The sequence below is a fragment of the Rattus rattus genome, chromosome 3 (assembly GCF_011064425.1).
Source record: "Rattus rattus isolate New Zealand chromosome 3, Rrattus_CSIRO_v1, whole genome shotgun sequence".
Lineage (NCBI taxonomy): Eukaryota > Metazoa > Chordata > Mammalia > Rodentia > Muridae > Rattus > Rattus rattus.
In genome coordinates this window covers 181,663,797-181,691,776 of record NC_046156.1, presented here as the reverse complement: position 1 = coordinate 181,691,776, position 27,980 = coordinate 181,663,797, and the positions used below count along the sequence as shown (strand labels likewise).

The following is a 27,980-nucleotide window of genomic DNA, read 5'->3' as shown; positions in this document are numbered from 1 at the left end:
GGGTCAATGACAGCATCTTAAAACGGGAGCAAGGAGGACCTTGGAAAAGAAACCATATAAGGACAATGACAATCTATGCTTATGTATTCTATTTTCCCAAATAGCCTGAATAGGCCAATGTGAACAGTCACGTCCCCACAGCCTGGTGGCCACAGAAAGAACCAAATACAACTTTAACAACTTCTAACTGAAAAAAAAATCAGAATCTGGAAAATGTGCTCTGCTAAATACAGTGCCTGCTAGGATAAAAAAAAATTAAGAGTATTCAGAGGAATGTAACCGATAAGAATGTCTATACTTATAATTAAAAATCCAGTTAGTGTTTCAAAAATATGAATAACTAAGGAGGTGTGTGAGTATGTGTGAGTGTGTGTGTGTTTGTGTGTGTGTGGGGGGTGGGTGTGTGTGTTCTAAGCTCAAGGAGAGGTAACAGACAGAAATGATGTTGAGCATCCTTGGTACTACAATGACTAGGCACAAGGGTATTCAAATATCTAGGGTAGCTGTGTTCACGAATGCAAAGGAAAAATACTCAGACTGAACAAGGAAATTGGAAGTTGAAAACAGGAGGATAGAAAAATGCACTGTCTGCAGTGAACTTTTTAGACATAAAATCATTTAATCATTTTTAAACAATTTATGGATACTGAAAGGGCTCTAAACCTTCTCTAACTTCCGGAGTAATTTTCTAGTCATGCTACAAACAAAGTGATATTTTTATCAAAACATATCTCTTTTGATATACCTATGTCTCATTTTTTTAAAACTATCATATTCTTAATTACTGTAGTTTTCCTCAGTTTCCTTTATACACTTGAATACTAATTTGCATTTTGTTTGAGGATTGTGGTAGATTTGTCTGTTTGGCAAACCACTTGTTTTCAGAGGATACTGAACAGTGGAAAGAGATAACATTACAAATAGAATAAGCTATTCAAATTCTATGGCTGTTTCCTGATGAGTTACTGAAATAAATTAAGGACCAAGGGAGCTATGATGTCATTCTGTATGAATTCCAGATGTCATTTATTACTTTTAGTGTTTTTTATTAGTTTTACTTTTAGTATTTTCTTGGGTCACTGAAAGTTGTTTGCAGTGAGAATATGGGCACAAGTCAGGAAGGCCTGCTTAATTTTACACACCTGGCAAGTCCAACTTCACGCAAGGCATTGCTCTCTCTCTCCCAACCGGACACTTATAGACATCTCCAGTTCTTGCTTTGGGTTGGCCAAGTAAAGGAGAACCAATAAGAACCCTAGAATTTGAAAAGAAGCAATTGCATATCTTAGACAGAAGAACACGTTTGTCTTAACTAGTTTACGGTAAATTCTAAGACAGTAGACATTTGTTCCCATAGGCATTACTAGATCATGACCCAGTTGGCAACGTGATGTCATCTAAACTAAGCAGAGCATCACCCTCGAGTTCTAGATTGCTAGTGCTGCTGTAGGTCTTAGCAGTCAGTACGGCTACCATTAAGAAAACAAACAAGAGCGGCTAGAAAGATGTGGAGAAAATGAAGCCTGCGTAGATCGCATTGCCTACAGCCACTACAAGTCCATAAAGCTCCCCTCCCCTCGGAACAGCAATGAGGCTGGAGAGGTAGTTCAGTGGTTACAAGCACTTGCTGCTCTTGAAGAAGACGTGGGTTTGAATTCCGGGATGCACATAGTGACTCCCCAACATCTCTAATTCCAGTTCTAGGGAATGCGAGACCAGTACTTGCCCACTGCATACAGACACACACCTAGATGAAACACCCATATACATATAATTAAAAATAATAAGTATCTTTAAACATTAAAAAAGAAGTACACGTTAAAAAATAACTAAAAATTGCGTTGCCATATGATTTAGCTATCCCACTCTGGGGTACACACTTGAAGGATTATGAGCCAGCGTGCAACAGAGATAATCATACTTTCATGTTTCTTGCTGCACTATTTACAATAGCCAAGATATGGCCTTGATGCTCATCAGCAGACAGAGTAAATATACATAGTGCACGTGCGTGTGCACGCACACACACACACACACACACACACACACACACACACACACACAAAGTTTTCTTCAAATGTAAAGAAGAATGAGACCATACAATTTGCTGGAAAATAGATCCAGATATTGTGTGAAACAAAATAAGAAGACAGATTCAGAAAGATAAGCATTTTATATTCTCTTTTGTAGATAAAAGCTAGATTAAAATAGCTCTATATTGATACACATATGGCATGGCATGAAAGTTGAGGGGGGATCCACGTGGGGTGGAGGAGAAATAAAACAAAAGGAGGGCAATGGGGAGAAAGATAGAGATCACGTTCGTTTTATCGAACAGGCAAAATCTCGAGTTAAACGCTGCATGCGTGATGTTAAAACTACCGGAGCTTGTTTGGGAGAGGAGAAAAAGGGTATATGTGAAGCCCTGTGAGGAAAGTTAGAGGATACACATATGTAAACAGGGAATAAAGAATCATTTTGTATACTAACAAAAGTAATTTAAATAATTAAAACGATGTATGAGATATCAGATTTTGTTTTATTGTTTTTCTCTCCCACTGTTGTACTAACCAGAGCGAAGCTGCTACTGTGTTGCTTTATGAAACCCACACATATAAATGAGTTTTTGTTTTTCCCACGAGAAACTGCCAATTTCAGAGAAAGCAGGAAACATAAACACAACCTAATCCTGGGATTCAGTATGAGAAGGTCTTAGCTTATAATCACTTGGGAAACCAAGATAGTTGTGAGATCCAGGATAAAAGCATGTGTCTTTTCAGACAGCGTGATGAAATACTGCATCACTGACGAAGAAAACAGACCCATGCTTCAGGTCGTCCCTGCTGCAGGCAGCGTTCAGACCTGTGCCATATTCTCCCAGAATATGGTCAGGAAAATGTATTTCAGTATACATGATTTGGAAGGCCCTTGGGTTGATCCCTAACTGACGATGTATTGATGGCTAAAGAAATACAGCCAGCCTCGAGGACTCTATCACAGACTGTAAAACTCTGAACTTAAAGATTGTCTGAGACTATGTTCTTATGAGTTCAGAGAACACACACACACACACACACACACACACACACACACACAAAATATCAAGCTATTCTAAAACCATATCTATATATAGTTGGGAATAGAAGTATGCCTCAATACTCTAAAATAATAACTATAAATTAACTAAAGTTTAATAGGGACTTATGTAAATAACTTCACCAGACTGCACATTACTGTCTATATTCGTACAGGATGTGGGAAGCCTTATTTAATGGGAGTTCATGTGAACAAGTCACGGAGGATTTGGTTGACAGCACTAAAGCATGAGCCAACGGTGTCTTTTGGTGCCAAAAATGCTAATGTGACCTTAGGCTGCATTGCTGGAAATAGATGCTCTGCTCAAGGGAAGCGATAGTCCCTCTGTGCTCTGCCCTGGTCGTGTCTGGAATCACCACATCAAGTGGGACATAGGCACAATGGAATGCATTGAATAGACTGTGACTCAGACGGTGCAGAAGCAGGCAATTCTGTCAGGGAAGAGAGGCTCAGGGGGAAAATTGGGACATTTAGTAAGTGGGAAAGGGCTCGCAAAAGGACTGAGAGCTTATATAGGGGCACAAACACTTAAATAACTCAAATACTTGAAAATTTGTCATGCTGACACATGATGGGGTTTATTTTCTCTAAATTCTCTGTAAGAGTTTGTATTAATATAAACGTATAAAAATTATAAATACCAAGGAATTAAACAGAATTCCGTAAGCACATCATGTGTTTATCTGCTAAACAATTTCTGATGTAGGCAAAGAACAAAAAGAATATTTCAATCTTTCAGGGCATAGTTCTTATTTCTAGAAAGCCATCATTAGAAGTATTCTGAAATAAGGAAGAAAAATTTGATACATAAAGGCAATGATAATGGAAATTTAAGAAATAAGGATGACAGTGAGAGTAATTGATTATTGCAGGGACATTCTGTAAAACCCTGTGTTACACACAAACCAGAAGTTAATGAGTGGACATACCAGAATGAAAATTTATCTGTGAACTAATTCAAAGAGAACCCTAGCTATTTAAGTGAAACAATGGTCTAATTTAAAGGAGATGAAACCAAATTATTAAACTCATCACAGTAGTAACTGATAACGTCCCCCATTTATTGAGTTTATACCATGTGCCAGGCACTGTCCTAAGTGCCTTCCATATATTAAATAATTAAATTCTCTCTATGAAAGATAGCATTGAGTGCTAAGCTTGGCGAATTCAAGCATGGCTTTCGTGTTTACTCGGTATCTGGTTTAAGGTAAGTCTATTTGTGTCTTAGATTTTGGTTTTATTCATGAAGGAAATGAGGGCAGGTCGTCATCTCACATGACCATCACAGAAGTTAGCACAGTAAAGATGCACAAAAGGTTTAGGAAATCATCGAGTTCATGTTATGGGCTACCTAAGTGTCCGTTCTTTCTATTGATGTTCTTTCTTTATTTCAGATTAGTAAGCAAGTAAGAACTGCGTAACACACCAATTTAAAACAGAGTGGGTAAAAGCACGACATAGTATCTCAAGATTAGATTTTTATTGTATTTTGTTTTGTGCAGTATGTCCCCATAGATTTATTTTATGGTTTAAAACAGTTTAGAGAAATTAGTATACTCTTATTGAAACTGTTGAGAACGAGGTTTGATAACTTAGTGCTTATTTAAAATGGGGCTGGAGAGATGATGGAGTAGTTAAGAGCACTTGCTGTCCTTCAAGGATAGTAGAGTTCAGTCCTGAGTACCCACGTCTTGTGGCTCTCAACTGCCAGAAACTCAGGCTCTTGGAGATCCCACACCATCTTCTGTGCTCTCACTGACATGGCACTCACACTGACATTCGCTCATGCTCAGAAGTAAAGAGAAGAAGAGTCTAGCTAGGGGATGCATGTCCTGGCATTTTGAAGCCATCAGTAGGGAGAGCAGGAGATCACAAGCTCAAGTCCACTTCCAATTACAGAGTGAGTTTGAAGTCTCCTTGAGCTATTTGAGACCTGATTGGGAAAAACAAAAACAAAAAACAAACAAACAAAACAAAAGCTATGTATCTGACATTTAACCCCAGCCATGGGATGAGGGTACAAAAGAGATAAAAGACAGTATTTCAAGTGTCTTAAAACTGAAGCATGAAGTGAATTGTGTGAACCACAAGAGTGCATGAGTCTGAACTTAGTACAAAGGCAGTAAAGTCTTAGGGGAAGAAAGCATCAATCTCATGCTAAGTGCATGGAGTTCAGTGTAGCTAGAGAGAAGTTGAGGCTGCAGAATTAGATGAAGTTCAAATCATGAATGTTATTATGGTTCACATTAAAAATTAATCTAAATTTAAATATCAAACTTGTATGAATATGTATGTAATGTATGTATGTATGTATGTATGTATGTATGCATGCATGAATTCATCCATCCACTCATTTCTGAGACAGGATCTTACTAGGTAGCCCAGGCTAGCCTACAATATGTGATCACACTGTCTCCATATCCCAAGTGCTGGCCTATAGGTGTGTGTCACCATACTTGACTTCCATTTACAGATGCGTGTCATGTCGAACATATTGCTTACATTGTTGTGGATAAACTGAAGGGATGTAAAGTTAGGGGATAAGATGAAAGTTCAGATGAGATCTGAAACAAGGAAATAGAGAGGAAAAAGAACCAACCTTATACATAAATATTTATGCTATAAGCTGCTTAGTTTGGATCCCTCCCAAAAGAGAGCGAAAAATAGATGGTTCAAAGAGACTCTATCAAGTATTTCTAAGTACACATAAGAATGGAGTTAGGAGAAGAAAAAATAAAGGGTATAAAAGTAATTTTGTGTATAGAAATAAAAAAAATTAAGAAATGCGTTACTTTCATAGGCAGGTGTGATCAGTTTCATTAGAGATATCTTAGAACTCTTCAAGGTCTTACCAAATATAATGAAACTAACATAGTAACCAATCAAAATTGTACTAATGTCACTGCTTTGCTCCCTACCAATCACATTAGAGATTACCAAACCCTTCTGGAAAATTCCCCTAGCCCTGCATAAAACCCTTCAGTGGTCATCATGATTGTGATTTTTCCAGAATAAACTCTTTTTGCCTTTGTATACTATTTGAATTGGGTTTCTGCCTTCAACGATCCTTGAACCCTAACAAAACCACATGAAACATATATAAGCACATTGCGAGCCTAGAGAAGCCTACAGGTAAATGTTATCTCCTGGAAAGAGTAGAGTTCACAGACCACATGAAGCTCAAGAAGAAGGAAGACCAAAATGTGGATGCTTCAGTCCTTCATAGAAGGGGGAATAAAATTACTCACAGGAGGAAATTTGGAGACAAAGTGTGGAGCAGAGACTGAAGGAAAGGCCATTCAGAGACTGCCCCACCTGGGGATACATCCCATATGCAGCCACCAAACCCATATAATATTGTGGATGCCAAGAAGTGCATGCTGACAGGAGTCTGATAAAGCTGACTCCTGAGAAGCTCTGCCAGAGTCTGACAAATACAGAGGTGGATGCTTGCAGCCAACCATTGGACTAAGAACAGAGTCCCCAGTGGAAGAAATAGAGAAAGGCCTGAAGGAGCTGAAGGGGTTTGCAACCCCATAAGAACAACAATGATATCAATATCAACCAATCAGACTCCTCCTCCAGAGCTCCCAGGGACTAAACCACAATCCCAAGAGAACACAAGGATGAACCTATGGCTCCATCCGCATATATAACAGAGGATGGCCTTGTCAGGCATCAATGGGAGGAGAGGCGCTTGGTTCTGTCGAGGCTCAGTGCCCCAGTGTAGGGGAATGTCAGGGTGGGGAGGCAGGAAGGTTGGGGAGATGGGTGAGGGAGCACCGTCATAGAAGCAGGTGGGAGATGGGATAGTGGGTTTCTGGTGGGGAAATAGGGAAAGGGAATAACATTCAAAATGTAAATAAAAATCTATATTTAAATTAATTTAATTAAAAAAAGAGTATAAACGGTGAGGGGCTGAAAACTGGCATGTACGTGGAAGAGGAAAATTAGGTAGGAGGAAGAGAGAAAGAGAGACAGAGAGAGAGAGAGAGAGAGAGAGAGAGAGAGAGAGAGAGAGAGAGAGAGAGAGAGAGAGAATGCAGAACCAGGGAGGGCCCAGAGTGGCAGGAGAGCATAGAAGCTCGGTGCTAGCATGTGGTGTCTTGTCCTTATTAGGGTAGAATGGGCTTCTTCACAGCATAACTGCCTCCAATTTCCCAAAAGTGACATATGTTATCTGCAAGATAACCAGTTCCTTTTCTACCAGATTCATTTCACAACGCAAGCCCTAAGTTCAATAGGTGCACATAGATCATTTTCTTGAAGCAATGAAGGTTGGAGCTCCATCAGAGAGAAGCGCAGGACTCCAACCGTCTGTGAATCTCTCCTTCCTGGGCTAGCTGGAGTTGTGAATTGTAGCCTTCCTCATTCTTAAGACGAACTTGTGTTTTTTGTTGTGGTTTGGTTTTTTTGCACTGCCTATGTAGCCAGGGACTCTACTGTCTCTTCTGTACCAGTTTCTCTGCATTCTGTCTCCCAATCATTACACATAAGGAGGTTGACTCCATAGTACACTGCTTTAAATGCTTCATACGTTATTGAAAAGATAAGTCCAAAGTTATTAGCATAGCCTCATCCCCTTGATTTTAGCCGAGCTACCTGAAATAAATTGGCTGTAGATTTAGCTTCTAATCTCACCTGACATCCTGAACCTATTTCCTTCTCTAATATCTTTGACACCATAGGTTCACTGACATTGTTTACTGACATGACTTACATGAGTCAAGCCATCCTGGACCGTGTGGATTTGATTGAGATGACATAATAATAAAGCCAAATGAATAAACCCAATGGGCAGGAGGAAATCGTAATCCTCGTAATCTTCAGGAATTATAATAATCAGTGACTCTGTAAGTCAGTAAGTATTGAGGTGATTGGTCATGCAGCAACAATTGGAAAAAAACAGGGAAGAAATTTCCTGTCTCTCTAGCTCTTACAATCTTGCTTCACCCTCTTGCAGAGTGATCCCTAAGGCTTCGCTGCAAGAGTTGTGTTGTAGACATATCAGTTGGGACTGGGCCCAGAACTTGGTGTTTTGAGCAGGTGTGGAGTTCTGTAATTGTCTTTGTTGCAAAGAAATGTTTCCTTGATAGAACGTGAGAACTCCATCGGTGGGTAAGACCCCAAAGGGATGGGAAGTTGCTGTGAATTTGGATCTGGCTGCCTAAACACGAGCTGGACAAAGACAACAACAGTAGACATGCTAAGGTGGGAAGGGAAAGCTCAGGAGGCCTTAATCCCATCAAAAGAACTACAGGCAATAAAGGAATGCTGAGAGCATGAGAGAAAGTGTTACCCAGGGAAGAGCACATCAAATGGCTATCCAACCCCAATTAGTTAGCACTGGGAGGGGGAAATTACGCGCACACACGCGCACACACACACACACTATATAAATATTTTATATATATATATGTATATATATATATGAAGTGAACAAGTTGTACTTATATATTTAAGAATATATATGTGAATATGAATATATTTCTATGAGTGTGTGTAATAATAATCAAAGAAAGAGGAGCTGAGCATAGCAGTGCATGCCTTTTCCTGCCTTCAGGAAGCAGAGGCAGACAGAAGATCGCTGTGACTTTGAGGTCAGACTGATCTACAAAATGAGTTCCAGGACAGCTACAGGGTGAGACTCAGTCTAGAAAAAAAATGAAAGAAAAAGAAAAGAAGACAAAAAAGAGGATACGAATTTGAAAGAAAGCAGTGTCAGGGTTGACACATGGGGAGGGTAGGAGGGAGGAAAAAGAAAGGGGAGAGTAATGTAACTATATTATAATCTCTGAAAAATTACATAATAGAAACAGGAAGAAATGTAAATTTGGGCCTCATATCCCACCATCTCTCTCACTCTCTTCCCATTTTGCAAACTATCTATAGTCATTTAGCAATAATTAAGGGAATAGAGCAGTGAATTTGTAGAGTGACTTAAAGTGACAGAATCCACTCAGGAAAAGCTGATGAGGCCCAGTCAAGTCAACATCTTCCATTCCCCAAATTGCGCCATGTCAGCGGAACAGATGCAGTGTGTAGGTGAACCCACGAGCTGGGAAATACAGTATTAGCCTGGTAAACCTGCGTAAGGAGTGAAAACGGAGTCCTGAGAAGCCTGCTGTTAACACAGAGGTTGTGAATGACAAGACGGAAGGAGATGGAGACTGTGGACGGCCCAGGGAGTGTGTGGAAGCAGGAGAATGAAGACCAAAAGGACAAATCACGGGAGGATTGGATGTTGGAACACATCCGGATGAAGCTCCCAGTACACACAGGGGCAGGTAGGCCAAGACGATGTTTGACCTCTAGCACCAGAGAGACAAACTAGCAAATAGAAGACACTGGAATCTGAAGTGACACAGCAGTTATAGCCAAGGCTTGCTATGAAACATGAGGGGGAAAAAAACGGAGACCAAAGCGTGAGTGTAGGAAATGGTAGAACCCAGCAGCAGAAGATCCAGACAGGAAGTCTGGGGGTTGCACCAGTGGTAGAGACTGCACCAGCAGGATATAGCACATGAAATGGTTGTTTACTTTCTTGGGAGCCTGTTTCCTGTGGCAGCCCCAGCTCGTTCTTCTTGAATCACACATAGCTTACCACTCGAAGCCTAAGTAAGCCTGGTTTCCCCCAAAATGCCTAAAAATAACATGATCCAAGAAAAGTATCAGTGGAGGGTTCGGGGAATTCCAGCAATCCCAGTCTGGATAACGTTGTTATTTTGTCTCACGGGGCTGACCACCATTCTGTCATAAAGTATACTTTTCCTTTTTTTTTTTTTTAAATTTATCATCTGTTTGGTGTGCCTCCCTCTCTAGCTCCCCCAATATCAGCAATTTTGGTTCACTCGGTGCGGGTGACAATTTTATTTATAAAAAAATGGGAATTTAATAAATATTTTTAGCTGAATAAAATTTATTCAGCTACTTAATTTATAATGAAATTAATAAATCGACAAATCAATAATTCACCACATTAAATTATTAGTTAATACAAATATATTGAATTGATTATTTAATTAAAATATTAGTCAACATTTTTAGCTGAATAAATGGATGACTGTCAAATAAGTGGATCTGATTTTGTGTTTTATGAACAACTGATAATCTTGGATTGTGAAGTCTTTTTTGCTCTGTTTCCTGTCTTAGAAGGCATTTTGCTTCTAGAATGTTCATACAGGACTTGGGTCACAGAAGGCATTTCATCAATTCAAGGTTCTGGAGATAGCTTCTTAGAGGGAGAAAACAGGCTGGAAGTCCGAGGGTGTTGTGTCACATCCTGGCCTTGTCACATGCTTGCTGTATAAGCCCTGTGGCCGCATTCACTGTCTCAGTTTCCTGTCAATGAGATGACTATCACTGCAGCGTCTATATCCTGGGGTCAGGACAAATACCTGAGTCACAGCTCCTTGGAACTCTTGACTTAAGTCATCTTATCACACTTTTATTTCTACTAATTTATTTTTTTTGCTTTTGTCTTTCATTCGAGACACATTCTCATTCTCAAGTCCTGGCTGTCCTGAAGACCAGGCTAGCCTAAATTCACCAAGATTATCAGGCCTCTGTCTCCTGAGTACCAGGAGTTAAAACAGCACACTATCATGCCCCACCTAAATTCTGGTTTTCTATACAACATTTTGAAATGAATTGTTTGTAGGGAAAGAGGTAAAATGGTTTTGGCTGTCACTGCTGATCTTTACAGAAACAGCTAATGAATTCGAGAATCAGGAAGGCTAGAGAAATTATATTCTCTCCATGTAAAAGTTCCAGTTATAATAAAAGTTTAGTGAGCTGAGGGAAAAATGTGCTATTCATATTAGTCATTCTTGTTCTTAGAACCATGGCCATATTTATTTGAAGAGTGGGTGACCTCCGATGTCATTCTACAGGGAACATTCATGCAGAGAGTTTCTCCAAATTTATGTTATTCCATAGAACCTTTTAAAACCTAACTCTTTATTGATGTGGCACCGAGCCCACCAAAGTCACTCTCAGACTGTCAGAAGCCTCTTTTTGCTCTCATAAATGGAATAACTGTTTTGTGATCTCAGAAAAAAATGAATGAAAGAAACTTGTGCAGCAACCCTATTAGGTAGACTGATCTTGATTTTTAAGAAGGTAGAAGGTTGGAAATGAATTAGGCAAAAAAAAGGGGAGGGGGGAAGGGCAGTTTTGGCAGAGAGAAAACATCAGTTTTAAAACTCATCATAAACAGTGCAAAGTAAATGTTCTGCTAAACTCTATAAGAGAAGAACTTAAGGAAGCCTTTCCCTCCCAGCATGAATAAGACATGCACATTGGATATAGAATATCAGTCACACAAGCCATGGAGCCCTTTCCCAGCGCAATCTAGAGTCATCCAGGGAAAAATCAAAGGGCTAGCAGGGTTTTGATACACATTGTGCTGAGGATTGGATTTGGAGGGGTCTATTTACCTGCAACCTGACATCTAGTAAGGGAGAACATGGCCGCTAAAGTCACAGAAGTCTCCAAGAGAGGTAGCCTGGACATCAGTTAAAAGGTCCATCCACTGGAACAGAGACTTAAGGAAAGGCCATCCAGAGACTGCCCCACCTGGGTATCCATCCCATATGCAGCCACCAAACCCAGACAATATTGCTGATGCCAAGAAGCGCATGCTGACAGGAGCCTGATATGGATTTCTCCTGAGAGGCTCTGCCAGAGTCTGACAAATACAGAGGCAGATGCTCGCAGCCAACCATTGAACTGATATTGGGGACCCCAATGGAGGTGTTAGAGAAAGAACTAAAGGAGGTGAAGGGATTTGCAACCCCATAAGAACAATAATATCAACCAACCAGAGCTCCCAGGGACTAAACCACTACCCAAAGAGTACATATGGGCTGACCCCTGGCTCCAACTGCATATGTAGCAAAGGATGTACTTGTTGGGCACCAATGGGAGGAGAAGCTCTTGGTCCTGCCAAGGCTGGACCCCAAGTGTAGGGGAATGTCAGGGTGGGGAGATGGGAAGGGGTGAGTGGGTGGGTGAAACAGGGGGAGAGGGGATGGCATAGGGGGCTTATGGACGGGAAACTGGGAAAGGGGATAACATTTGAAATGTAAATAAAAATAAAAAGTCTAAAAAAAAAAGTCCACCCACACTCTTCATTCTTGAGGAATTATGGGTGAAACAGACTTCATTTATAGACTTAACAGACTTTTACCTTTGATATTTTAAATTTTCATTAAAATTTGTTTGATTTATGATCAAAAAGGGGGGTGGTTTCCAGTGTAGACTAAAAGGACCGGGAGAGAACAGTGGAAATCCCAAGATGACAGTTTATATTTTCCTGATTTTCCCCTCGTGCCTGGGACATTGCTTTTCCGGTGGCTACCATCAAGTCTGTGAATCTGGAAAGCTTATGTAGGGCCATGAATATTTTAATCACTTTTCCTCATAGCGAAACTATTAAACCAGTTTTGCTTTTCTGGGTCCTTCTGAACCACATAGCAATCACTTGGATGCTGTAGCTTATGCTCACCATGATGAGGAACCCTGATCTTAACCAGAGGTATGTATGATGAGTTCCATTACCAAGAAAACACGTGGTTTCTGGGCAGACGTCATAAAGTAAATTAGTCTTGGTGATAAACTCTTAAGAGGTAAGGGAGACATAAAGCTATGCCCGTGTTGTTTTAATTCTTTCAACAGAATTCAAACAATGTTTTTTTAAACTTGTGTAATGACCCAAAAGAATTCCTTCTTTAGGCATGATGCAGTCAAGAGGTAGGCTGAGACAAAATACTTTTGTTTATGTTTTGCTTTTTTTTTTATTAACCTAAGTTGGACGAGTTTCTAATGAGGGCTGTAAATATGACTTATAAAGCTGTTCATCCCTGAAGAAATTAAAACAACGGAATCCACCTTGTCCAAAGTCTGCCAGCTACTCTGTAGTGTAATTCCCAGAGTAAGCCTGCATTCTGTCTGATTGCATAAACATTTGCAGAATATCCAAACATGTTTCTCCATCACCAATGCCTGGCTCTCTTTAGAGCCACTGTTGGCTACCATGCTACCTGTTACAACTTGGGCATTCTGGGATGGAAGTCTTCTTGCTTTTAAGTTCATTTGTTCATACCAATTCGGTTGTGACATAGGAGATGTTAAAACAGAAACAGGTAGCACATATCCATATACTTCCCAAATGCTCATAGTCTCACATGGAATATCGATAAGTAAAATCTGGTGCTAGCCACGAAAATGGCGATTATCAAAATTTACTTTTGAATGTATTTCTAATAAAGGGAAGTCGAGGAAGTCTGGAGATCCATTTCTAGTACTGCTTTAAGCAGTTCCCTTTCTCTAGGAGAACTATTCTTTTTATTTTTAAGTAGTTGTGCTTGAGGGACAGTAACAGCATGTTAAACAAGATGCAGCTGGCTAGTCAATACATAGTCACCGTGTGCATATGTTTGTGTGTCAGATACAGGGCACGGCACAGGTACAGGCTGGGCACTAAAGCCAGACACTTTATTCAGCCTGTTCTACTGGATGGATGTTCCACCCATCTCTATTCTGTTTTAAAGTTTCTAATTATCTAGACACCAAGCCATTTAAAAATAAACCCAACTTCCTAAGAAGATTGATTTTTACATTTCTATAAATATGTATGCAAATATGTCTCTGTCAATGAGTCCCCATTTTCCAAGAATCCGATACCAAAATTTTGGAATATATCTTATCACTTTGATATCTTAACTTTTCCTTTCTAAAGTTCCATCAAAACTTAATGATTTATCCAAGTTGATGCTGCATAGACATTTATTTGTTTCCAATCACCCTGACCTTATCTCTCTTTTTATTTTGTTATATTTTTGTTTGTTTGTTTGGCACCATATTTCTAGTAACCCATGGGGGCCTTAATTCCACACACGATGGAGAATGACCCTGAACTAAGTGACCTTCCCATCTTGGTGTCTCAAGTGCTAGGATTTCAGGCTGACACACCAAGCCCTACAGTCTTATCTCTTAAGTACTTAATTCTTGCTTGAAGATAGGTTTCCTAATTCATAGGCAATCCACTCAGATCCACACTAATTTCCAAAATGACACTTAACGCAACAGCCTACAGAGGTTTCTCCATGTTCCTTTTTGGTTCCAAGATCTGTTACCTGTTTTTGAGGGTCTACCTTTACTCATGTGGTTCCCCAGCTGGAAGTGACATTTCTGTTTCCTCTTATCCACAGATAAGTCACTTTTCAAGACTTAGATCACAAACAAGTGCTTCTTCCCAAACTCTCAAGGAGCTCACAGTGTGTCCCACGCTGCTTGGTGCCACTGTTGATTCTTAATTGCTTCCAGTATGCCTTCTGGATTATAAGCTTCTATTTCTTTAATCTTGCATTTCCCACAGAGTTAGCACAATGATGACTATGTAGGACACATTTGTTGCTTAACTGATCCAAACTTAGCGATGGCTAAAGAAAAAGTCTTCATCTTTTAAAAACTAGTTGTAAAGAGAACCCATTTACATTTAATGCATGAAGGAAGATCTGTGAGGCCTGGTCTCAGATCTAAAAGAAGCTTGAGCCCTTACTAGTGTTTCACAGATGTCTCTAGAATTCACCGTGTGCTTCAAGTCCAGTTCAGTGTAAGTCCATCCAGACATTTCATTAGCAACATTTGCTTCGCTACTCTGATTTTTATTGCTAATCTCTGCCCTCATTTGTTCTGTCTCCTTTTTCATCTAGATCTTTGCCTCTGAGGAGACATAATGACAGTGGGAATGAGACTTGTCATAGCAGCAAGGTCCATTTAAGACTGACTTAGATTCGTAATCATTTTGGCCCCACGAAGAAAAGATACATTAAAAAGAAATTTTATAAATCATTTTGTCAATATTTGGCTGTCCTTTAAGTAGGCATTTTCAGTCTTCGAAGCTTGATGTTCACTATAGCTTGCTTTAATACATGCACGAATGTGTCTATCAATGGTGGATAAAAAATCAACTTTTTAGATGCGTTCATTACATAGCAAAAAGAAACCTGATGAATTGGCCCACTCACCATTTTCCCACCTAGGTTGAGCCTTTTGAAGTGCTGGCACAATTTTTGTAAGAGGTGTCTGGTCTCTAAGAATGACTTTGTTCGACTTTAAAAACAGCATGGGGTCAGGTATGGGGAATGTAGGAAAAATGGACAGAGGATGTAAAACTTCCCAGAAACGTTAGTAAAATTCTCACAAATGGTAATGCACATATAGAATCCAACATCTGTACTTAGAAAATGTGAGAATTTAAATTATTACTTTTGATTGTCTTTAGGGAATTATAATCAAACTTAAAATGTCTAGAGAAGAAACCAAAACATACATCTTCTCTGTGAAATAATAATTGTGAACTGACACATTACTGTTATCCTAGACAATACAAGTCTCTTTTGCTAGGAAAAAGGGGCTTTTAAAATTAAGAAACAGACACTTAGCTAACTCATACTTAGTTTCTAATATATAGTTTTATAAATCTATATTTGACTACAATTAGATGGGATGAAAAGTAAAAGATCTCTACTATTTATTTTGTGAAATTGTTAAAAGTTAAATATACTCTAACTTATCTATAAGGACATTAACGAAACCCTCATAGTATTAAAAGTATATATTAGAAATTTAGTATGGTTCACTGTCATCCATACACAACACTTAGTATACTACCAAAGCACAAAACCAACCAACCAAACAAACAAAAACTCAAAACAAAACAAAACAAAATAAAAAACCAACAAGACAAAGCATAAACCTAAAAGCCCAGCAACTACCATAATAGTCATCCCTTCTGGGCATTTGACTTCCCATCTCCTCCTTCTTAAGGAACTTAGTCAAGTATTCAAGTAACTGTAGAATACGAATTAACGCAGGAAGACTTGCCAAAGCAACCCAGTTACTGACTACTGGGATAAGACTCTTCCTTGAGGTCATTCTGAGGGTTAACCTCGGAAGTCTGTAACCACTTCCTCTAACATTCTAAGGAATGCTGCGTCTTTGACTTCATGTCATGTTTCCATCACCGACCCACTAGAACACATTTTCTAGCACAAATGAGTCATTCAGTTAATGTCCCATTCATAAAACACGCTGAAAATATTTTCCATTTCTGTGTAAAAGTGCTGGACAACAACAGAGTCTGTTTGCTTACCATTTGCCTTCTTCGTTTTCATATTGTTGAACAGTGTATCCAAACATGTCTTCAACTGGGCCACTGAAACTCATTGAGTTTTTCACATCAACATTGAAGGAGATGCAGAAGCCTAGGATGACTGAGAGGGGGAAAGAAAGTCCTGTTACGTAAGGTTGACATTATGTTTTGGATTGTGGAAGGCATTCTTAAGGTTACCAAAGAATGCTACGCTCTTATGAAAAAGAACATTGAAATCAAGAGTATGAGAGCTCTAGGAAGGATCTGGTAGGATGTGGCTCATTGAGCATCAACAAGCTGGCTTTAAAGATGTTTAGAAATAAACATCTGTACCATTCCCAGAAGTAAAATTCCAGGATTGAGTGGGAGTTGCAGAAACTAAAGATGACTAATGCGTTTGCATATACTCTCCCAGAAGTGATTCCTACAGTAAAATGTGGCCAGCTGTAGTCGTAAAAAGCATCCTTTCCCCACTGCAAGTTCTGAAGGTGCAGGCAGGTGCAGCTTCGTCTCACTGAGATGGCGTTCTCCATACTGTTTCTGAACGGAAATTGCCTTTTCTCTTGATGGTCTTTAGTGGGTTGCTTCTGGTTGGGGATGGCCTGGGGTTCTACACAGGCCTGAGATAAATTCTACTTCTCCTACTGAACCAAGCAGAGGATGGAAGCTTGTAGTAACACAAAAATGCCACCATGCAACAGTGTGGACTGTGATAACCTCACAAACTTTTCAGATTAAATAAAAATCTCTTTAGTCCATACCCAGTAAACATCATATATATATATATGTATATATATATTATATATAAACATCATATATATTATATATAAACATCATATATATATTTTATATATATAACATCATATATCTATATATATTTTATATATATAAAATCTCTTTAATTTCCCTGTGATCCAAGATATACTTTTTAATTTTACAAGAAGGGTGACCATATACAAAGGTTCTGTAATCACAAGCTCAGATGGACGGTACCAAATTCCTCTTTTGGTCCTAGTTTTGATACTTACAAGTTTCAATATCCATCTTCTAAACGTAACTAACAATTCTTCTCAATGATTTCCCCCCCACCTTATACAATGACAGCACAGTCTAAGATATATTCAGAAGTGATTAAGCCAAACTTCTCAAAACTAGATTCAATCACACAGATTCCGGAAACTTCTCTGTACTTTTCCTATGGATTTGGTAGATTTAACATATCTAATCTCCTGACTCTTATTCATGCTAAACTTTTTCATAAATCTATTCTAAATCCAGGGTATTTAACTCATAGCCTTCCAATTTCAGTATCAGCAATAATTGTTTATGGATGCACAGGATTCTAACTTAATTTTGAGAAAATATTTGAGAGGAAAGCAACCATACTTTTCATGTGTAGATTTATTTATATGGTCTTTCTTGATCTTTGGGTTCCTAAAAACCTCTCCTTAGATTCTTAAAGAAACTTCTTACCAAGATGACTATTAAATGTTATTTATGTTATTATTATCTATTGGAGATTTTCCCCTAGAGCATGAAAGTCTTAAACCAGGGACCATCTTCCTCATCTTTTTATCCTTTATAAAACCCTGGCACAATTCCTCACACACAGATGGGCAGGAACACATTTGTAGTTTGAAAGATAACGTGCTGTAGAGGGAAGGGTGCCAGCTGTGGCTGGAGAGGCGCTGGCAGCCATTCACCCTAGTGAAAGAAGACGTTTTAAAGTTCTAAAGCAAGGGGGAGACAGATGGGACTTGGCAGTGAGAAGAAACTTTCTACCCAGGATCTGGGAGAGTCTCTGTGAATAGTGAGACACACAGGACAAATATGGGTGTGAGAAATGAAGCAGTCTTCCTGGCTGGCATGAAGAAAGTAGACAGGGAGTGGATGGCCAAGAATGTACATTTCCCCTTCATCCCCTCAAGGGTGATGGAGCACAACTGGGTATTATTCCCTACATCCTCCTCATTTAGAAAGGTATTTTCAACAGTCATCACCCTCTGCTCAAAGCCCCTAGTACCCGAGCTTACCTGTTATAGTCAGGTTTTAATGCTTTGAACAGGTTCAACAGATTATTTCTTTCACATAAGAAATACTCAAACTGTCACCTCCACAGTGTGGTTTCTCACCCTTAGCACTACATGCAAATTTGTCATAAGGGGCTCCGCTGAAAGCTGCTTAGTTATACTCATGGCCCCGATGCACATGATATGCTAGTGTGGCGTTCTGGAAGCTATGACTGTCAAAATGATTTCTAGAAACTTGCCAAAATCTTGTGGAGTCAAAATTGTCCATAGCTGAAAGCAATCATTCAAGAGCTATAAGGACCAGAACACTGCCATTGAGGACTGTACACCAGCTGTGGCCATCACCCAGGGGCTTGTGACTTTCAGCTTCCCCCCAGATTTCATGAATCAGATCTCCATGTGATCATATTCCTCTTAAGGTATAAGAAGTATACCTAGGTGACGATGCTTCTTTTTCTATGTCAATTCAGGTAGCAGAATTGACTGAATTCAAAGGAATCAACAAGTTTTAGTCAAAATCAGGAAAGCATCATTTTGTTGTTGTTGTTAAGGTCAGTTGGACTCCTTTGATGGATTCGTAATTTCATCACATTATCTATTTTTTTCTTTTTTCTTTTTGAAATTCTCTCCTAAAGGTGACTTTGCTACTCCTAAACCTGAGACCAAGAGTGTTTGGTGTTCTGGGGTCTGTTTATTCTACATGTTGCATGGAATGTCTAAGGGTGGGTGCTGCACCCCCTCCCATTTCCTGTTCTTAGAATTCTACAGGCGATTTGCTCAAAGCGATTGTAAATCTGTCCCTTTTATGTTTTCTGAGGCACCAAGGAGCCTGTAGCACAGGAGATAACATTAAAAAAGAAAAGTAGTTTACAACTTGTCCTTTTGATTTAGAGGAGTGGGTAAAGAATAAAAGTGGCATCTTCTAACTTAGCTTAATGTTCCTTTTATTATAGTAGATATTCTTGGAACTTTATGTTCTAGAAGCGAGACAAAAATGGCACTTATTCTCGACGAAAGGAAAAAAATGAACCTGACAAACAAAAAGAACATAAAACAAAACAAGCTGAAAGGCTTGAGAGTTCAGACAGGGAAAATATTGAAAGTAATTGGAAACAAAGCAGCACAGACTAAACTCAGATGTCTGAAAGGAACGCTGACCTCACTCACATGTATACCTGAGAACTTGCTTATACTGGATGCCACGTCTTATGCCTCCTGCTCTAGTCTGCTAAGTTTGCCAACAGCCCTATGGATGCCAGTCTCACCAGTATCACAAGGGTGAGCTTCAATAGCCAAGAAGCTTCCCCATCTTTTTTCAGGATTTCATAATCCTGTGGAAAGCATCCATCACCATTCATTTTTTTTCTCCCTAAAACTAGAAAAAACTTGGTGACACGTAACCCAGGGACTACTTCAGAAGGAAGTGTCTTCTCCTTAACAAGAATTAGTTCAAGTAGTCCTGTCTCCTCAGAGAGTGGTTGGAGGAGGAAACTCTTCTTTGGTGGCAATTGGCTGGGAAGGATTCTGAAGAGGCAGGTATGGGAAAATAGTCATGGCAACAGAGCTTGGACAAAACTTCTTGATGATGTCATGGAAATACATACTTATAGAGAAAAGAAATGAAGAAGTCTGCTCCTTTTCAAGTACGGCCATATGTTATGTGTATAGCACTTAAAAGAGGAGGAAGATGAGGTTGTTGGTGTTGAAATTTTTCATTTGCAAATTGAATTATACTTATGTATTTCTTTTTCTTCTCTGTCTCTCTCTGTCTCTCTGCCTCTCTGCCTCTCTGTCTCTCTTTTACTTTTTGCTCCAGAATGGAATTTACTGTACAAGGTAATAAATGAGAGAAACAGATACATAGCTTCCAGGTCTGGGTTTATTTGCACTAAAATATTTTTCCATAGAAATAACCTATTAAGTAATAGGTTAGATGGGGTGGCAGCTGTTACTTTCTATTTGTATGTTAGGAAACTGAACCTCAGAAAGGTCATCTAAGCCAAGTGTATTAACAGCAGACCTAAGATATCAATACGGGTCTCCTCAGGTCAAATCATGGACTTTATGTAAGTAGCTATTGAATTGGCCAGATTAATAAAGATGAAAATATGACCCATCTAAGAAGGATGTTCAACTGGTGCCATGTAAGTTTTTAACTCTGTAGAGCTTTGGAATATTTGAGGGGTGAACTGGAAAAGAAAAAGAAAGCCAATGAAGGTAGATGATGATGGGTATTTTCAGATACCGTGGACTCGGTTGGAAGTCACACTCCATGCTCCTCACATTCCCAGTTCCAAGAAGAGTCACTGTGGTCTGTGTGCTTTCTCTTTAAATAAGAAAGTCTGGGCCGCACATCTGGCCCAGCAATGCTCACTAGTGTCCTCCAGATGGGAATACATAATTGCTAATGGAATTTTCTACCTTGCAAATTCTGAGCCCAAGGCAAGTGAACCTCAAATAAATGGTAGCAAAGAAACTGTATTCTAATGCCCTTACTTTCCTTTAATAACTTCTCATGGAAGTTTCTCCAACCTAGCAACAGGGGAACTCATAGTTAACATTAGCTTCAATCCAAAGACGGAAATGATGACATATAAAATGAAAGGTAATAATAGTTAACGTTGTGTGGTGAATTGAGAACTTCCAGAATAAGTTCTGTCCTGTCTTGTCATATACAACAACTTCACAATATCCATGCTTTGTCTCTGAAATCTTAATTAACTTACCCTTCACGGATTAAGTAATTGGATCTTAATTTTGAGGTACATGGTTACCATAAAAAATGGAAAAAAAAAAAAAAAGACTGAGATTGTAAGAAGATCTGGCCCAAACAAATATTGGTTTACACCTTTGTAGTTGGTCTGAAAGTTGAAAAGATTACTTTTTATAGCTTTTTGGTTATGAAAATGATCCAAAACCCTCTGCTAGCAAAGATATGGGAAATCAGTGATGCAAGCAGGACCACAATGGAGTCTTGGTCAGAGAGTCCAGAAAGAAAGGGTGTGGTTATGACATCATCTCTTCAAACACAGAAAGTCCATACGTGCCATAAAAAATGTCTAATTCATGCTTCTTTCAAATAAGCAAAATGACTCCATATAATGAATAAAATGCCATTCCTCTTCCTTTCATCAGAAATGATGGAATATGTCAGCAAGATATTGCCTTCCATCCGCATGGCCAGAAAGGCCAACTCAAACACCCTGATATTCATGTGTTTTTCAGCTTCACCCTGGGAGGCTGCTTTGTGAATTCAGTTTGCTGCAGTAAGTGAATTGTTTTGTCTTTGCTTCTAAGTCATGACCTCTAGTTGTTAACAAATGCCATTTGATCTTCAAAGTGCTGTGTATACAGGGGGGATGCGGGGGGAGGACGCAAGGAAGCATAATGCTTAACACATAAGTGTTTTCTACTTTTTTAAAGGACAAAATAAATAGAAAAAAATTAAGGATTTTGAGCAGAGAGGCCATGCTGACTACGAGAACATGTTCCCTTTTAGAAGTGCTAGCGCTACCCAGAATACTCAGTTTCACCAGGGTGTTCCCAAACATCACTGTTAAAAAATAATCCCCCTTTAAAGTTGTTCTACGTAGGTCAGCTCTGCGGCAGTGTTTATTTCCCTTTGTAGTATCTACAGACATCTGTTCACTGCCCATATCCTCCCACCGCAAATAATCGCTTGCTTCACCGGCTCCTTTCAGACTGTGTCTACTCAGGTCTTGGAAATTCTTACTCTCAGAACCCGACCCACTCGTTGGTCAGCATCATGTGCTTTACAGGATTAAAAGGCTGCAGGACCTTAGGAGTCCCAGATCCCACTGTGGGAACACAACCCATGTGTTTGTGCAAGCAACATGAGCATAGGGCTGTTGTCCAGCTGCCCGGACATTCTAAGAGTTGAACTCATTATTTCCAAGATGGCCCAGTTGAGCACTGCTTACGGAAAGGCGCATTACACTTCAAAACAAATCAGTGTAGCTAAGTACTGTGCAGAAATAGAATAGCCTTCAGATATGTAAGAACCTGAAAAGAGACTTCTAACTTTGTTGGTGGAATCTTTGCAATGGATTTTTATTAATTTAACACCAGCCTCTCTCCCCACTCCTTTGAGTGTGTGAATGTGTATGTGTACATGTGTATGAAGATGTGTGTGCCATCATATAAATATAGTATATACTATAGAATACTGAATGTCCTCTTGATTCTCTGTCTACCTTTCTCATTGTACCTGGAATTCAAAGCTTTTCGGTGAAGCTGGTGGCCCACAAGCTGCATGTTCCCGTATCTGTCACCATTTGCTCCTTCTGTGCTGAGGTTGACAGGCCCTTGCAGATAAAAATGCCTTTTTACCTGGATGGTAAGATCGGAACTCAACCACGTCCTGATTCCTAAAGGTTATTGGAGGCGGTGTGGGCAGCAGGAACTTCTGAGAGTCAGAAAGTCAAAGTATGGTACATAACTTCTCCAACTTATCCAGTAGCTTTAATTGGCAATTTAAAATCCCAGACATTAAGAGATCCCATTACTGTTTTCCTAACCTATTAATTAGAATTTTGATGTGAGTGGTGTAGGGGTAAAGAATTTCTCTTTGTTTTTAACTTTAAATTAACTCAATAGCAGTTTTAAACCTGCAAGAGCATTTGTGTATGATCTTCTGTGCCTTCCTTATCCATGAAACTACTTGTGTATATTAATAAAAACTAGCTTAGGACTGGTCATTTATTTGGGAGTTATATATCTCGTTGAGAAGGAATCCTATGTAAACTAATAAAATCCATTTTAAAGAACCTCTTAGTAAGGGGACTACGGAGTTTTGTTTAAGCTCTTTCGCGTAGGGAGTCTGTCAGTTGACAGAATGCAAGTGGTAGGTGGCAAAGATTTGACCCAAAATCTAGGTTGGGGGTATGATTCTGTCCCCTGTTGCGAAAAAAGCACGTGAAGCTTCAAAGGCGGCTTTCTCTTTCTCCAGTTTCAATATTAGAGCTAAGACTGAGCAAAAGTATACTTTTTCCTAACAAAAAATGAAGAATAAATGATGGAAAAGAACAATGTGGGTGTTTTGAAATGCATAGTATCTTAAAGCATTTGCTTAGATTGTTAAAACTTGAGTATCAAAGCTACTTTTTTTTTTCAATGTGGTTCTTCTCGTTGCTATATCATATCATTTTTAAAATATAACACTTTGTTCCTTAGAAAAATCCCAGCATGTGGAAACTCTACTAAACTAGCTTGTTATTGTTTAGATTAGAAAATCATTACAGATGTCCTGAGTTAGCTACATTTTTCCAAATCAGGAATAAGCCTAGACTTTAAAAAAAAAAAAGTTTTATTTAGAAATGGGCTCGGGACACACACCTGTAATCTTGAGTACTGACTTAGGACGCTGAGTAGGAGGATCACAAGTTCAAGGCCAGCCTGGGCTAGATGGTGAGGTTTAGGCCTCCTGGAGCTATAAAAGACGATGGTATCGTAAATAAATAAGCCAAAAGACAAAAAAACGTTTTAAGTTGTGTGCAAAGTTTTAAAGAAGCGACGAAGACATCAAATGAACTCTACTTACATTTACTATGCCTTGGACACCAAAGGGATACTAACTTTTGGACCTCAAAGGTAGTTTACTTCCCTTACCCTCCTTTCTTTGTTTTTGTAGTTGTTATTGTGGTTGTTGATTTGCCATATTACTTAGAAGCAGGAGGCTGAGAATACAGATTGACTCTGTCATTTTTTCATAAAATATAGTTTCCCTACTGTCTGCTCTAAGGCACAGGGGCACTTACTAAGCTCCACAGTACTTTCTAGAACTAACATTTGAAATTTTGTGCAAGCTCCGAAAGCACAGCTCATAGCAAAACCAACAACTACAGGGAAACATTGCTCATCTTAAGACGAGCAGTCATAACCAGCAGGTTTATGCTCTCCGAGTAACAGCTGCCATTAGGGCTATCCCTATACCACACGGCAGGCTATTTTATTTTATTGTCTGCATGACTAGTATTGCTTTTAATAATCTCCACTGACATTTAAACTAATATGCCTGCATATTTGTCCTCCCTTCCTAGCTACTGGTTACAGCGCATTTCCATGATATCATCTACCACCAAACATTCTGTTCATTTAAAAGATGCTTGGTGTCTCCACTCAACTCCGAACAAACCCAGAGTATCAAGACGAAATCATGTAAGTCAACTGAATATAATCTGTTATCCACCTGAGAACATTTGGAAAGTAAATCAGAAACTGTGTTAAAGGACATTGGGGTTTCTGGGAAACGCAGAGTCTCAGTAGGCTGGAATTCCGACATAGTTCAGAAGACAGGGGTCAACAGTGGAATGCTTGTTTCGTTTCCTTTTCTCAGGAAAGAGATAACTTTTCGATTCTTGGGTTTTTTTTCTTTTTTTTTCTTTTTTCTTTTCTTTTTTTTTGCTATAATTGTTGCTAAGACTACTGAGATGTCTTAGCATGGAAGATATTAGATGAACAGAGAAACTCCTTGGATCCAAACTGTATTCCTATCTCCTCGCATCATCTTTTACATTCTTTCCATTAGCCCTCTAGAGTATCTCCAAACGCAAGGGAGCACAGATGTGATAACCAATGTCTCCGAGACCCACAGTTGATATTTCCCTTAAATGGAAGCATTCTGATGTTTGGATCTCTACAGCGGTTTCTAAGTACTTGTTATTTACAAGAAGCTTAACTCGGAGGTGGGGGCTTTCCTCTGAACTGTGAGGAGAGGATGCGAAGAGTGTTGAAACCAAGATTAAAAATGTGGCTTTAAATTTATATTTTAGGGCTGGGGCCATAGCCTAGTGGTAATAGGTTTTGTCTAGCATGTGTGAGGGCCTGGGTTCAAATCCCAGTAACAAACACTCTCTCTCTCTCTCTCTCTCTCTCTCTCTCTCTCTCTCTCTCTCTCTCACTTTAGGGGAATATGTTTTTTCCCATTCCTGATGTGTCTTCCCATGTGGAAAGTGTTTTATTAGCTGCACATTGATTCATTTCTACACCGTCTTCTTTTACAGTTGATCGAGAAGGAGAAATTGTGTCAGTAGGCTATGCTTGTCACATTTATTTCCTTTTATTCAGAAGTGAATCTTGCTGCAGAAAGAACACATTTTGCCATGCTCCTCTGAGTCGGCTTTGCAGCTGGTGCTACCAGATGAGACAGCCTGGTCTTCTCTTCAGTAGAAATTTCACTTACTGGTTAAGACCCATCTGAAATCATTTCCCAGATGGTTTTAACCATATATGAAGAAGAGATATTCTCATTATTAGGCTTCTCAAAAATCCTGATGAAATTTTAGTAAAAGAAATTATGAGGAGGAAAATGGTCATGTTTTTCAAAACCAACATAGACCCTTTGCTCTTTATACAAGGACAAAAAAATGAAATAAACTGAATGTGTGGTTGCTATCATTTTATGCATAACCTAGATTCTATTGTCTCAGTACTTTTAACCCATTGAGAGCAAGACAAAGGGGCTAAACAAAAACATAAGGAAGCACAACCAAGAAAGGGGCATCATGAGGTTACTTCAGAGGCAAAGAAAGAGAACAGCTACCTAGCAGAAATCTGGCCAAGAGTGAGTATCATGGTCTCTGTCACTTCACATGGTCATGTGTGTATCACTCAAGGTCAACCAACAAGGAGAACAAAGCAAGATTTGAGGAATGAAACTGATACTATGACAAGCTTTCATTATTCCTTTAAAGAAATGTACCTTCCCTAAAGGAGAATGACTATTAGAATTTTCCATCAAAACTTGTATATAGTCTGTTTTCTTATTTTATACCTTAGCTTTGTGCAACTTAGTGTAGATGAAATACTGTTTCTTCAGATAAGGAACTGTGAGATGCATTAAGAAAGACACTGGGATTTATAATTTCTTACCCAGGAGGAAGTTTAACAACCATCAGGTAGTAGTTCAACACTTACTGATGCTTCCTGACCCTCTCTGGACAGCTCTGTTTTAGGAATACTAAACGTGCAGGAACCAAGCAAAAGAAATACATCATCACTCAACTTAGGACTCTCCACTGTGCTAGAAGTGGCTCGAACATTTATTTCCAAAACATTATGCTGAAAAATGGTGTGAAGGAATATCAAGGAGTTTCTACAACAATGAGCAAGATTCACCAGGTTGCAACAAGATTAATGTAGAAAAATGTGAATGTGTTGGGTAATTTCCCTCAAAATGTACATTTTTCCAAGCCTTCTGACTGACCTCAATCACTTTATGTAGGCTAGCAATTGTCTGATGTTAATTTATTATTTGTATCTTTAACCAGGCAGAAAATATCACAGTCAAGGAACAAGAACCTTTGTCATGTCAGAGGAAACTGATACTTTCCCTTCAAAGGGGTGTTTATGTTAAAACATTCATACACACACACACACACACACACACACACACAGAGAGAGAGAGAGAGAGAGGAGAGAGAGAGAGAGAGAGAGAGAGAGAGAGAGAGAGTCTATGGTCATCAATTGATCTTTCTGTCACCAGAGGGGTATTTTTAGAAACATGTCATCTGGCTATATCATACCTTATTCTGTAAGCACTTTTCAAACGCTACCATGTGTCTTCTTACTCTCATAGCAATCCTTTAGACCCATTTAAATGAGGCCTCATCCCACATTGCCAGTCCCATTCTCCCCTGACTGGGCATATCAAGTTATGGCATCCTTTAGTATTTGAAGTTCCCTGAAACACTCTGAGTTCTTGTTTGCAAAAGTTCTTTCCTTTAATTTCTGTCTCCCTTTCTAAACCTCACACATGCTCATCCATCTTTTGAAGGTTATTTCAAAGTCACCCTCCTCCATTCCCTCCACTGATATACTTTCTCTGCATTCCAATTAAGCGCTTATATGTCTACCCCAAAATTATTGCTTTAAATTGCAAATCACTTGCTTAGGTGGACAAGTTCATTGTTCTCCTATAAAGTATTTAATGTTATGCTAAATTCTGGGCAAACAGACTGCTAACCACTGGTGTCTATTTCTCCTTTTTCGTTAGTGAGAAAATTCTTCTCACGCAGCAGCAAAGCACGTGTCTAGATGACACCTACAGATATGTTTAACTCTACTGTATACGACCCAGTAAAAAGCAGAGATGCATGAGACATCTTGGAAGCTCCTTGCAGACCTGACTCCACCGAGAGACTCGTGTCTTTTCCTGCAGCTTGTTCTTTTGTTCGTCTACTCGCCACCTTCCTCAAGTGTGAGCTTCTTTTTCATCATCAGAGTTCTGTTGGGACTCTACTGTATTCCATCAAAATAGCACTGAAGCCCTAATTTCCAGTGCGTCTGCAATGGTAAACAACGTTCTTGCAGAGGAAATTACAGTCAATGGAATTCTCTAATCCAATAGGAGTGGCGTCCCTATAAGAGGAGGAGGAAACACTTGTCTGAGCTCCTGCTCATTCTTTTTTTCTCCATTCCCTCTCTGTCCCCTAAGGACGTGGAGGCGTTTCCATAGCAGCTCACTCCAGTGAAAGCCATTTACCCTCCTTTCAAAGACAACCTTGGTTGTCTTTTCATATCATACACACGTAGTCACAGTTTATCCAAATAAGCAAAGAATACAATTACCAACAAAGAAAGAAAGTAAACTCTTAAGAAAGAATATGAGAAGCAAATATAGACGGACCAAGCAGCTTCTATCAGAATGAAGCCTCTGCTCAGGCTGGAGTATCTGT

At 39.3% G+C, this 27,980-nt stretch overlaps 1 protein-coding gene across 1 annotated transcript in view; it reads right to left on the bottom strand.

Moving 5' to 3' along the window:
* The window catches only part of Itga1 (integrin subunit alpha 1), a 144,735-nt gene that overhangs the window by 73,109 nt on the left and 43,646 nt on the right, over positions 1 to 27,980 (bottom strand). The window contains exons 2-3 of the mRNA XM_032898864.1: positions 16,256 to 16,376; positions 1,143 to 1,255 (exon numbers count right to left, since the gene is read on the bottom strand). Coding sequence (XP_032754755.1) covers positions 1,143 to 1,255; positions 16,256 to 16,376 — 234 coding nt within the window. The remainder of the gene's footprint in view (positions 1 to 1,142; positions 1,256 to 16,255; positions 16,377 to 27,980) is intronic.